This window comes from Glandiceps talaboti, chromosome 11, assembly GCF_964340395.1.
Source record: "Glandiceps talaboti chromosome 11, keGlaTala1.1, whole genome shotgun sequence".
Lineage (NCBI taxonomy): Eukaryota > Metazoa > Hemichordata > Enteropneusta > Spengelidae > Glandiceps > Glandiceps talaboti.
In genome coordinates, this window is record NC_135559.1 from 9,585,485 (window position 1) to 9,599,264 (window position 13,780).

Sequence of the window (13,780 nt, forward strand, 5' to 3'; positions counted from 1 at the left end):
ATTACGATACATCCACCAAGAACTCTTAATTACGATGTCTCCACCAAGAACTCTTAAATACCCATGCTAAAAATACACCCTCAATAAATTACACCATAAAATAGGGGAGGAAGGTGGGGGTTGGCAGAAAGTTCAGTTCAGTTCATATCAATATTTCTATAATTTCAACATAACACTATTGATCAGTGTAAGACAGATTTTCACTAACTAATAATAATTTGACACTTCGAGTCAAATTTGCTAAAGCACTTTACTTGCAGTAAGAGATTTGTAGCAGATTGTATTACCACCGAACTAGGAAAGATCAGTTCATATTGCTACAAATTATACTTTCATATTGTTATCAATTATACTTTCATATTGCTAAAAATTATTCTTTCATATCGCTACAAATGATAATTTCCTGATCAGCATACGGACTCCTGGAGGATTATCTTATTGTTATACTTTTGTTTACATTTTTGCTAGAATTTTTGCTCAAAGAGATTTGTGAGTAAGTCTGTGTTATCATAGTCTAAATGTTATTCATGGCTCTGAATCTCAAGGTCTTTCGTCACCTTGTCTAGCTCAATGAGAAATCAAGTTGATCAAGTATAGAAAGATTAGTTTGTAGTGCTATGTATTTTTTACTTTAAAACACACTACTTTTGATTTGCAGAGGGATTTTTACTGTGATACTGTGGCACGTTTGTTAACCTTCATAAAGAACACTTGACCTGCTCACAGAGATTTGTGACAGACTGTCTTAACTATCGAGATCGAGTAAGAAAGATTACATGTAGTTTGTAGCCTAGTGCTTCATGTAACATGTATTTCTTTACTTTATACATGATAGTTTTGATCAGCATAAGAGGGGTTTTCAGTGTGGGTCTTTGACCTTTTGTTAACCTTTGCTCAATTGCTCAACATATAATTTTTATTTAGTAACAAAAAATTATCATTTAGTAGACTGATAGGATGTTTTTTTGATGCTGAAACCAGACCTGTACTGCTACATCTGAACACAAAGCGAGTAAAAATAAAAGTTATTTAAATTTTATCACTTTTATTCTTGCTACAACAAATTTGGCATAACTAACTTTCCTGTGTGATGATGTCATTTGTTTACATGTTCAACATATACATTTGACTGCATATGTGTGTCAATGTCTACTACATTGTACTACAGGAAAATAAACTAAACATGGGTCCGATTCGTTTGTTTCCTTTCCCTGTTCGTAACAACTTCTGGTTGTTACTGCTTGTGTGACTACTGTTGTAATAATATAGCCAATACAGTATACTAAACATGTGGACATACTGTACCTGCACTATTACAATGTAAAACTGTCTGCACCATAGTTTGGATGCCAACATGATCTCTAACTAAATCACATCTGGTCAAACTCCCTCAATAACCACTAAAACTTGTTCATCCAATCGGTGAATCCCAACTGTTATAGTGATGTAAACAGTGTACAAGTAGCATCCTGAACTGACAAATATACCATATTTGGACATTACATAACTGCCCCCAGTAAAGACTAACTTTATGAGGGACTGTGATTTTTGTGATTGATTTTGTGATTGATTAACAAATACATGATGTTAATGACTGTACGAGTGGCTGTGGATGAATTTTAAATTGCATCTCAGGACTTCTAGAGTAACGACTTTGACTATACTGTGAGTGGAGGTGTAAATGGTGACGATACCATGCATATAGGACTATCTGCATGCACCACAGTATTGTACACTTATTTAGAAGAAGTTATGCATGAGATAGAAATATTGATAAAACCCGAACCTTCTGCTAACCCCATGTCACTATAAAGACCACATAAATTACGACTAGTATATAAAGACTACAATGTAAACAACATGTATGCTTCAATGTGACAGATAAGATGATAACAAACTGACCTTCGAACTCTTCGTATAAGGTCACTAAAAGACTTCTCCCAGGTGTACATTTTGATAACCCTCATTCCTGAGATGATTTCATTCATAAGTCTAACTCTCTGGTCTGTCTGTACAGCTGTCTTTGCTCTGTAATAAGATGAAAAATTATGAAATATTCTATTCAGAATATGATAATGGTGATAATCACCCAATCTTCATCTGCATCATGTTAAACTGGACAGATAAAGTCTGCCTTATTCCTGTTTAAAGGCCCATGTTTTAATCCCATGTCTACTTCAGAACACAACATATATTTAGAACACTATCTTATCTCAGTTCTGAAATTTACCAAATACACTGTTTAAAGATAAAAACACTTACGAAACTATAAATCTGACATGAAACTATAACCTATACTGATACTGCAATTGGGTCAGATAACAGGAAATGATATCAAGGCCTTTTAACTATTATGTGTGGTATCTCACATTATTTGGCTAGATGCCATGCAATATAGCATAGGCCAGACTCAACACTATTGTCATGTAGAAATGATCTTCAGATTAAGTAAATTAGCCCTTATATGATCATAGCAACATGTATACATACACCTTAGTATAAAGTGTAGATCAAAACCATTGATTGCGGGCTACAAATAGCCATGCTATACTGTAGAACAGAACAGTATGGATTCCAGGCTACGAATAGCCATGCTATGCTGTAGAACAGGACAGTATGGATTCCAGGCTACAAATAGCCATGCTATACTGTAGAACAGGACAGTATGGATTCCAGGCTACAAATAGCCATGCTATACTGTAGAACAGGACAGTATGGATTCCAGGCTACAAATAGCCATGCTATACTGTAGAACAGGACAGTATGGATTCCAGGCTACAAATAGCTATGCTATACTGTAGAACAGGACAGTATGGATTCCAGGCTACAAATAGCCATGCTATACTGTAGAACAGGACAGTATGGATTCCAGGCTACGAATAGCCATGCTATGCTGTAGAACAGGACAGTATGGATTCCAGGCTACGAATAGCCATGCTATACTGTAGAACAGGACAGTATGGATTCCAGGCTACAAATAGCCATGCTATACTGTAGAACAGGACAGTATGGATTCCAGGCTACAAATAGCTATGCTATACTGTAGAACAGGACAGTATGGATTCCAGGCTACAAATAGCCATGCTATACTGTAGAACAGGACAGTATGGATTCCAGGCTACAAATAGCCATCCTATACTGTAGAACAGAACAGTATGGATTCCAGGCTACGAATAGCCATGCTATGCTGTAGAACAGGACAGTATGGATTCCAGGCTACAAATAGCTATGCTATACTGTAGAACAGGACAGTATGGATTCCACGCTACAAATAGCCATGCTATACTGTAGAACAGGACAGTATGGATTCCAGGCTACAAATAGCCATGCTATACTGTAGAACAGGACAGTATGGATTCCAGGCTACAAATAGCTATGCTATACTGTAGAACAGGACAGTATGGATTCCAGGCTACAAATAGCCATGCTATACTGTAGAACAGGACAGTATGGATTCCAGGCTACAAATAGCCATGCTATACTGTAGAACAGGACAGTATGGATTCCAGGCTACAAATAGCCATGCTATACTGTAGAACAGGACAGTATGGATTCCAGGCTACAAATAGCCATGGCCCATGCTATACTGTAGAACAGGACAGTATGGATTCCAGGCTACAAATAGCTATGCTATACTGTAGAACAGGACAGTATGGATTCCAGGCTACAAATGGCCATGCTATACTGTAGAACAGGACAGTATGGATTCCAGGCTACAAATAGCCATGCTATACTGTAGAACAGGACAGTATGGATTCCAGGCTACAAATAACCATGCTATATACCGTAGAACAGGACAGTATGGATTCCAGGCTACAAATAGCCATGGCCCATGCTATACTGTAGAACAGGACAGTATGGATTCCAGGCTACAAATAGCCATGCTATACTGTAGAACAGGACAGTATGGATTCCAGGCTACAAATAGCCATGCTATACTGTAGAACAGAACAGTATGGATTCCAGGCTACGAATAGCCATGCTATGCTGTAGAACAGGACAGTATGGATTCCAGGCTACAAATAGCTATGCTATACTGTAGAACAGGACAGTATGGATTCCACGCTACAAATAGCCATGCTATACTGTAGAACAGGACAGTATGGATTCCAGGCTACAAATAGCCATGCTATACTGTAGAACAGGACAGTATGGATTCCAGGCTACAAATAGCTATTCTATACTGTAGAACAGGACAGTGTGGATTCCTGGCTACAAATAGCCATGCTATACTGTAGAACAGGACAGTATGGATTCCAGGCTACAAATAGCCATGCTATGCTGTAGAACAGAACAGTATGGATTCCAGGCTACAAATAGCCATGCTATGCTGTAGAACAGGACAGTATGGATTCCAGGCTATGAATAGCCATGCTATGCTGTAGAACAGGACAGTATGGATTCCAGGCTACAAATAGCCATGTTATACTGTAGAACAGCACAGTATGGATTCCAGGCTACAAATAGCCATGCTATGCTGTAGAACAGGACAGTATGGATTCCAGGCTATGAATAGCCATGCTATGCTGTAGAACAGGACAGTATGGATTCCAGGCTACAAATAGCCATGTTATACTGTAGAACAGGACAGTGTGAATTCCAGGCTACAATGGCGACATTCTTACTCATAGTTTGAGCACCACAGAATTAATAAACACACAGTCGTTACATAGAACTACCAGTTTAACTAATACCATACTTTCAGTTCAAATGTGTACAATCTGTTGGATAATTCCTCACCTGAGCTTTGAGAACAGCCTGCCCATCCAGCCCTGAAATGGCATCATAATGAGAAGAACTGCAAAACCAGCAAGGCAAGATGGACCAATCTCTCTCCATAATAGCACCAACACTGCGATGATTTGAAGTGGCCCAATCCAAAGATAGTGAAGAAATATGGTAGACTGCAAATGTACACACAAAATATATTTTTGTGGTAGTTCTGAACTCTGAGCATAAATAATTTCCATAGTATATTTTGGTTTAATCACTCAGCCTTCTTCAGCTTAGCTATATACTGTATGTGGTCGTGTGACAATTAGATTTTATTCCCCAATATTTTTCTTCGTTCAGTCAACGAAAATAGGGGTCTTTGTCACTATGAGTCGATAGATGAGTAGTGACAACACTTAAGTCGTGAGTTTTTTTGAACTGAATGAAGAAAAATACTGGAGAATACAAAATGTAACATAATTATACCAACGCCAGTAATATCAAAGAAAAATCAGATAATTTTGAATGCTTTGAGTAATATTTTGAAGACAGTAGAAACAGTGACGTAGACATGCATTGTCGTAACATAGAGGTGCACTGTCATGATGTAGAATGACCAGAGTATATATTCCATATTTTCTGTTCTAAATGGCTCATGCATGGTATAATGAAATGTTATAGGATTGCATGTAATATTGCTACTCACTGGATCAGTAAATTTCAAAGGAAATAATCCAAAGTTTTGTTGACATCATGTTGGCATCATAAGGAGTGTACACATGGGGTCTAATGTCACATGACATCCTTTGCCCATAGTTTCAATGATTATAATACAATTGTGCATACTTTTCAGAGAGAGCTTCATATCAGCTTTGCATTCTGGCAATGCTATATGTATATTTGGTATTTTCAAGATAACAGGACTTACCACATCAAATCTGTTCACATCATTTGAGAGTAGATTTACTATCTGTCCAGTTGTTGTTTGTCCCATGGCACTATGGCTAAGTTTTAATGCCTAGAACAAGACAGCAAACGTTAATTCACTTGAACGCAGAACAAGACAGAAGCGAGGCCAGGAGTGAATTTTTATTTGTTCTGAGGATACACGATTTCAATACAACTAAACCACCACTGTGGACAAAAAATGTCTAAACAAACATATTATGCATTTCAATAAGTTACTACGATGTGTAAGTGAATGCTTCAAATAAAGTAGAGAACCTTTGAACTTTGAAGTCGAGTTACATGGCCATTACCATCAAATGATGACGGACATATACAGTCATACACACAAATACACACTTCCAAACACAAAATAGACAAGTGCACACATGAAACACTAATTTACATACATACATACGTACGTATGTACATACGTACGTACGTACGTACGTACGTACATACATGCATACATACATACATACGTATGTACGTACATGCATACATGCATGCATGCATGCATATGTACATACACACACACACACACACATACATGTACGCATCATATGCCCTTCCGTCCATCCATCCAGCCATCCATCCATGCATACACACACACACACACACACACACATGTACATACATATTCCATAACGGTACATACATGCTCACTCATGCACACACACACACACACACACACACACACACACACACAGACAGAGCATCTATAAACTTATACTCTTGCTACATCCAATAAGAAAAATATCAAAGTTCTCATGACCACTTGGAACTCTATGAGAGAATAAATAACACTTACACAAATAGTGAAAATATGTACCTGTATTTACTACTTACTTTTCTATAGATTAACGAACAAGCTGCGATTCTAACTCGCATTCCAATACGTTGAACGTAAAAGAAGTACGGATGATGAAAAAGTATAAGAAGCAACGCACATACTGATACACCTGTTGCATACATTAATGCATCTGTTTGTGTTTTTGTTGATCCTGGTGAAAAACAGCTAATCAGCTGTGCAAGTAATAGTGGTGAAATAATTTTTATTGTTTCCTATAATAAGAAAATAAGAAAAAAAAAGTTCATTATCAGTTAGGTTGCATTTGGTATAATCTCAAAATGAAATACATGTATGCCTACAAGAAAACTTTTACAAGAGAGCTCAAACCCACTCCAAGTTAAAATCGAGAAAGAAAATCAAAGGTCATCATACACATTTTTCTAAGAGGTCAAATATCAAAATTAAATCATTTTAGACTCCAATATGGCCGCCAATCCAATATGGCCACCAAATCCAATATGGCCGTCAAATACTGTATTCAATCGATGGGAAAAAAAGAGATTGCCATTTCCTTGAAAACAAGACGATGGACCTTCAAATTTGTTTTATTATTTCAAAAGGACCACAAGCAAGCTTCCATATAACAAAGTTTGGAGAGACTTTAAAGGCCAGGGTTTCAGTCCTGGGTTCTCACATTAGTGTTATCTTATCAGTAGAGCTATGAGAATTACATAGGATTATTTTTTCGTCCTGGATGAACTTTTTCTAAACCTCTGTTAGACAACTATTTTTCACTGCTAAATATTAACCCTTCTTCTAAGTGGGTCTTTAAGAACTTTGATTTCAGTAGAATTCGTCCTCTGGGTGCACTGTACCTTAAAGACCAGGGTTTCAATCCCAGGTTCTCACATTGTGTTATCTTATCAGTGAAGCCATGAGAATTATTCTTCTGTTCTGGACTAACTTTTTCTGTAGCTTTGTCAGCCAACTGTTTTTCACACCTAACGTTTCATCCTTTTTTAAGGTTGGCCTTTAAAGAAGAACGTCACTCCAGGAAATAAAGTCATGTTAGCATCATAGGTATACCAGGCTAGAAAACTGACAAGGTAATTTTGAACTGTGGTCTGTATGGACATGTTTATCAGAAGCTTACCTCACAAAGTACAACTAATCCTATTAATATATATCTACAGCCAAATGTACGAATAATGGCTTTCGCTAGACTGGGTTTCTTTCCATTTTTTATCTTTCGCAATTCTTTCTTCCATTCCCTGAAATAGATAATATTGCAGAACTTGTTACTATTAACCTGCAAGGAGAGGGGGAAGGAAGGGGGGGGGGGCGAGAGGTAGGTCGGAGGGGGAGTGGAATCTGCTGATATGTACTGTTACACTAGAAGTTATTAGAGGAACATGTAGTTCATTCAACTAATGGTATTGCACTCACTGACAATCCTGAGGAGGAAATTGCTGTATGTGTATCTTTTTAAGATTAATTTTTATTATTATTATATTGGTGAATAAACTTATTATTATATTATTATTTCTGTGGGTCAACATTTCGTTGTGACAAAAATTACACAGTGGACAATTCTGAGTACCTATAAATTCTATAATAGAATTTTCCTCTTATGTTATAGGGACAAAATAGAACAAGACAGTTGACTTATTCTCATGTGCATAGGTGGAACATTAGTGTACATACATGTACATTTTTGTATGTACACTAATGTTCCTCAACCTGATGTTATGTGTCTATCGTAATTTTGATTTAAGGTTACAAAAATTGAGCCCAGTGTTCTCTCATCTGATGCCAGGTAGGAGGTGGGGTGTTGGAATACTTGAATACTCCTTATAACCACATTGTACTTGTCTCATTTAATGATTTATTTGGTTGAGGGAGACTTGGGTACATAGTCTGTTTATTGGGCCCTTAGGTCTTCTCAAGTCTCACCTACTTACCTTTCAAGGTTATTTGACAATATTTCAGCTGAATCTTCTGGTAATGTATCAAACATATCTTTAACTTCAAGTGACCGTCGGTAGCCATGTTTGAAGAGAGGATTGAGCCACCTGTAAGTGGTAAGAAATAGTATATACAAATAAAATAACAATTTGAGAATGTTTTTGAACTCCCGAGTTCAATCTGTACATGTAGGTGTAAGCAATGCTAATAGGGATAAAGTGTCAATGACATACCGGTAATTGTACAGTGTATTTTTGACAACAAATGGCCACAGTTCTACAACAAAGTCTTGTCACTCCCCCCACCCCCCACATTATATTCATTTTTAGTTTGTCACTGCTATTATGTTAAGCAAAGTAGTTCAAATTAAGGCCCAGCAAAAAAAAAAAAATTGTTTGGTCCGGATTTTCTGACTCGTCTAGTTTTTCACTGCTGACCCTAAACTTTTTTTTACATATTCAACAAAAAAAATCATGAAAATTGTGAAGTCTCGATAGAAGTAGTGGATGCATGGGGAACTGACATCAACTTCAAAAGACAATATAAAACTGTTCTTTCAATCTATGGCTTTACATCTGATAGGAAGAAACCAATAACACAGAGACCATTTGGAAAACAACAGAAAACATAACTACCTGAACTTGACACTCAGACATGAAAAAAATATATAATAAAATAAAAAAATCTACCTACCCCACCTATTCTAAAATTGACTGTAATCGTAACCACACAATTTTTTTATTAGGCCTAAATGCAACATACAATACAATGAATGCTTCTCAATTGGTAAAAATTTTTACAAAAGTTTGTCTTGTGATGTTGTTGGTAGTTTTATCTACTGGTGGTCAAAATCATTACTTATGCCCAATTCACGAAAAAAATATTGTGAATATGTAAGAGAATGTTTGAATCTAAAATTAATGAAATTCAGCCTTTGAACAGCATATATAGGAGTCTGTCTGCAATCCTCTTTGTACCAGTACAATTCATAATCACTATGTTATATTTATAGATACTATTCAGCTTTGTATGATACAGCAAATGTGCATAAATTATTACCCAACAAATCATGTTGTTGAAACTCTTGTAACACCAAGCGGGAAATCACATAGAACTGTGATTCAGTGAATTTCACAACATCAGCTTTTCTGTTTGATACAACCACGCAGAAACCAACAATAAACTGCATGTGCCACACTTCAATAGCAAGGTCGCATTTTTTTGCTACGTTTAGTCTAAATGAAATAAACCATTTAGAATGTATTGCAACTCCATGCAGATATTCGGGCGCCAATGTTTTTCTTAGTATCAAACATCTGAACAACGACAACCCCTCAATCATCCTAAAGTGAGCATGTTAGTGTGGTATAGTGTGGGGTACAAACTCAGCTACTTTTTTCATGACCTTATGACCTAATTCAAAACCAACAACAACAGCTCAGCTGAGCAGATCTCCTGAATTTCTATAGGAGCTATGTAGATAACTCAGAGCTGTCTTTGACCACAATAAAAGAGCATTTACAAAGGCCAAGTTCACATTAGGATTAAACCTCAGCTCTACAATGTATGGAGAAAGTTAGAATAATTCTAGTCTACAGAGTGTAGGTCAAAGTATCATTAACTTGGGTAGACAGTGTGTATGATGAGTTTTAGTATGTAAGTACTAGTCTAGTACATGGTAACGTTACAATTTACACCTCCACTTAGTTAGAGACCATTGTTGACATCCAGACTGGAATAATCCTAATATGTTGCTTCCATCAATCCTTTTGAGTCCACTGAGTCAGTGAGTGATAAGATACATGTAGTTAACACTAACACAAGGACCTGGGACTGCAACCTTGGCCTTTACATAGAATGACATTTGTTCATTGTAATAGTGCAACGGGTTGATACAATGATAGGATCATTCAACAATGAACTTGATCTACTGACATATGTACAACAATAAACAGTCTATGGTACGACATGATATTATAACCATGACCTCGTTACATGATAATTTCAACGTTGACCTGATGTTCTAGTTTAGTAAAGGGGTACTGGTGCATTCACACCTACATGTATGCCTAGTCTCGCTGCTAGACTCGTGACTATCGTCCCTAAGCTTTCTATGCCGAGCGGCATAGCCGCGAGAAGAGAGGAAAGTCCCTCTCTTCTCACGGCTAAGCTGCTCGGCATACATAAAAAGATCAGGAATGAGTCTGGCAGCGAGACTAACCTATGCCTTACTGTAACAATTATTTAGATTTTTATACAGTAAATCTGGAAATGTTTCAATGCACAAATTAGTGACTAAAATGTCTTCTTGTACATGAACACAATACATTATACCATGCATGAGCCAAATTGAACAAAAATATGGAATATATACTCTGGTTGTATCTTACAGTCTAGTTTTCATTGGACCATATATATAGGGAATAGAATGGAGAAATTGTATGCATAGATGTACGTAGTCTGTCAGTCATTGTACACATGGTAGGGCTCTTTAGTGGTCAGAGGGTAAGTGGCACTCTGTACATGATGTAGAAGTTATGAGCAAAGTTTCTTTGTTCGACACAGTATATTAGTAGCAAGGAGTGTTTTGCTCATTTGTAAAGGATTGATTGATTTCACTATTTTTCCATGTAGGTCAGTGACTTATGGTTTCCCAAAAACAAAAGGGAGGGGCTAATATCATGAATATATTCATGTACTATGTACATGAAAAAACTTCGTTATGCAAATTTCATGTGACTGCTGTAGTCTAGCACTGACTTGTTCAAAGGTAACTACTACTAGTAAAACATACATTTGCACGTACACCTCGTGTGATCATTGTGTCCCCTGACCTCGTATTACAAAATGCTTGTTTGCCAGACTATTACATTGTCCACCCAACCGAGGATTGTTTATTATACATACATGTATGTCATGGCCTTGCCTTGATGCGCACACGATAATATGTGCCGCTATCGCTAAAATGTCATCGGAAAACTGGACCTCGGATGTCGTAACACATACATAACTGACGATAACGAATGTCATGACAATGGCAGTGGCAGCGGCCGGTCACTGCCGTCGTTTTCCGATTATTTATAGTAATTCTCTGACATTAACGTTCATGTACGTCGTGATGACATTATGAACGCTATAAATACGTTCGTAAAAATACAATGGGGTTTATAATCACAGAAAGTGTAAACTAAAACGTACAAGCGCAAGTGACGAAAACAAACACCGCACATTTCCGATTTTAAATATAAAGATTTGGTGCTAAGACAACGCAAGTTCACAGCAGTGCCATCATTATATCGAGGACGGATAGCTATGTAGCTTGTTCATCTTGCAGCTGGGTCGACAGACGACACTCGACAGCCTAGGTTATGTCATGAGATTGAATGACAATTGTTGTTGAATCGGACAAAGCTATCGCATACTGAACGGTTTGATTCTACTTACCAAAACAAGAGTTGCGATATTAGATTTGCTGTTGCTGCTGGGTTCCTCTGTGATTGTTTTTTGAATTCGTCCATGGTAATGTAATAACGCAACAACCTGCGTAAAACTTTAGATATGTTGCAACTTAGAAGCAGTTTCGTAAGCGGGGAGCGCCATATTCAACAGACCCTCTAACTCATTTAATATTTTCATTCAGGTTGTGAAACAGGAAAAATTGTGAACGGAAGCCTATAACAAACGTGGAATATAGTGGAAAGCGTCGACACAATATTTGCTCGGCCATTTAACAGTACTCTTGATAAAGAAAAACCTTTTCGGTGTAATGCGTAATTATCGTGAATGTCAAGTTCAGTATTTAAATAATTGTGTAAGTTAAATAATTTTCAACAACAAGGGGAGTCCACTCCGCGTTCATTGTGCAATGTCTCGACTTTTAAAATCTCGATCCACCGCGCCGCGCCGTTCTCTACCACGTGCAAAGTTGTATACATTTTACAAAAAAACGTGCACTTTTAAAGCATATTTACTAAGTTATCACAGCTTCCTTTGTTGTGTTTTCTTTATGTAAAAATCATATAGGCCTAGTAAATTCTCTTATTATAATAAATATATTATAATTATTTCAGGTATAGTTTGTAATTTGTTTCCCCTGCGAAAGGATGTCATAAGCATACTAGCATATTTTAATCTGTCTGTCTGTCTGTCTGTCTGTCTGTCTGTCTGTCTGTCTGTCTGTCTGTCTGTCTGTCTGTCTGTCTGTCTGTCTGTCTGTCTGTCTGTCTGTCTGTCTGTCTGTCTGTCTGTCTGTATATATGTGATGCAATGTCTCAACTTTTAGAAATCACCGTTGTACACCGAGCCATACACTTCACAACAAATATGCAAAACAGTCAGGGTGAACGCTACGGTCCCTTAGGAGATTACTAGTAACTGGGAAATGCAAAAAAAGAAGTGGAGGACGATAGTTTCCTTAACAAAACAAGAAGTGAATAACAAACTTACATCTAAAATTAATGTACGCTTGGTGTTTCACTCATGGGACATTATGTTTTTGACACAAAGATAGACATATTTCAACTCTAGACTAACAATAACAGAGACACAATAAACACAGGAGGATCCATTGCTCAGTCACATAGAACACTGATAAGCATTGCCATTCTTTCACACTACAGTAAACAGACTACTTCTAATGAAAACAGTACACATGGACTTGACGATTTTAATGGCTGCAATTGTTTATTTTCGAACTGATAATCTACATTTCAAGTTGACTACTTCTACATCCCCACTGTACACGGCACCTATGTAATTATTTCTTTTGCATTAGAAGTTGTATGAGGGTGTGTATTAAATGTCATGTCACCCGAGTGAAACGCCAAGCCTACATCATTTTAGCTGTAAAACTTTGAAAGTTGTGAGGCTTACTAGTAATATAAAATCCCCAAAGAATTGGTACCAGCCCAATAAAAAGGTTAAAGTCACCAGCCAAAACTAAACAATGATATTTATTACTGATATGACGCAAAGCCTATTCTTAACCATTCATAATTGTTATTTCAACCTCACTGATGAACTTGAGATATATCACTTTTGACATTGCACTGCATAGGAGAATGCACATAAATCCTGCCCTCCAATCTACCATGGTCTCTGCATTTTTTTTCTTATGTGTAATCATTGATACTAATGTATCTTTGTTCTGTGTTTGCCAAACTTCTGATTTAATGAATTTAAACTTCGAAAACTAACTTGGATTCTTCGAATTTTTTATTCCGGTCTATTTGTTTATTTATAGTCTGTAACTGAGTTTTGTCATGGCAGGGCGCCCTCACTCATTAACTAACCTCTTTCAAGATCAAGACCGTTGGGGGCGCAGCGACATGACGTATCTTCCAGTATGAGATCTGATACTTTATG

At 37.0% G+C, this 13,780-nt stretch overlaps 1 protein-coding gene across 1 annotated transcript in view; it reads right to left on the bottom strand.

Annotated features, from left to right (window-relative positions):
* LOC144442863 (ATP-binding cassette sub-family C member 4-like) overlaps positions 1-11,990 on the bottom strand; it is a 37,407-nt gene extending 25,417 nt beyond the window's left edge. The window contains 7 exon segments of the mRNA XM_078132259.1: positions 1,903-2,028; positions 4,741-4,904; positions 5,642-5,731; positions 6,508-6,723; positions 7,605-7,722; positions 8,413-8,523; positions 11,861-11,990. Of these exon segments, the coding sequence (XP_077988385.1) occupies positions 1,903-2,028; positions 4,741-4,904; positions 5,642-5,731; positions 6,508-6,723; positions 7,605-7,722; positions 8,413-8,523; positions 11,861-11,934 (899 nt within the window). The 5' untranslated portion in view covers positions 11,935-11,990.
* Between the last annotated feature and the right edge of the window lie 1,790 nt (positions 11,991-13,780).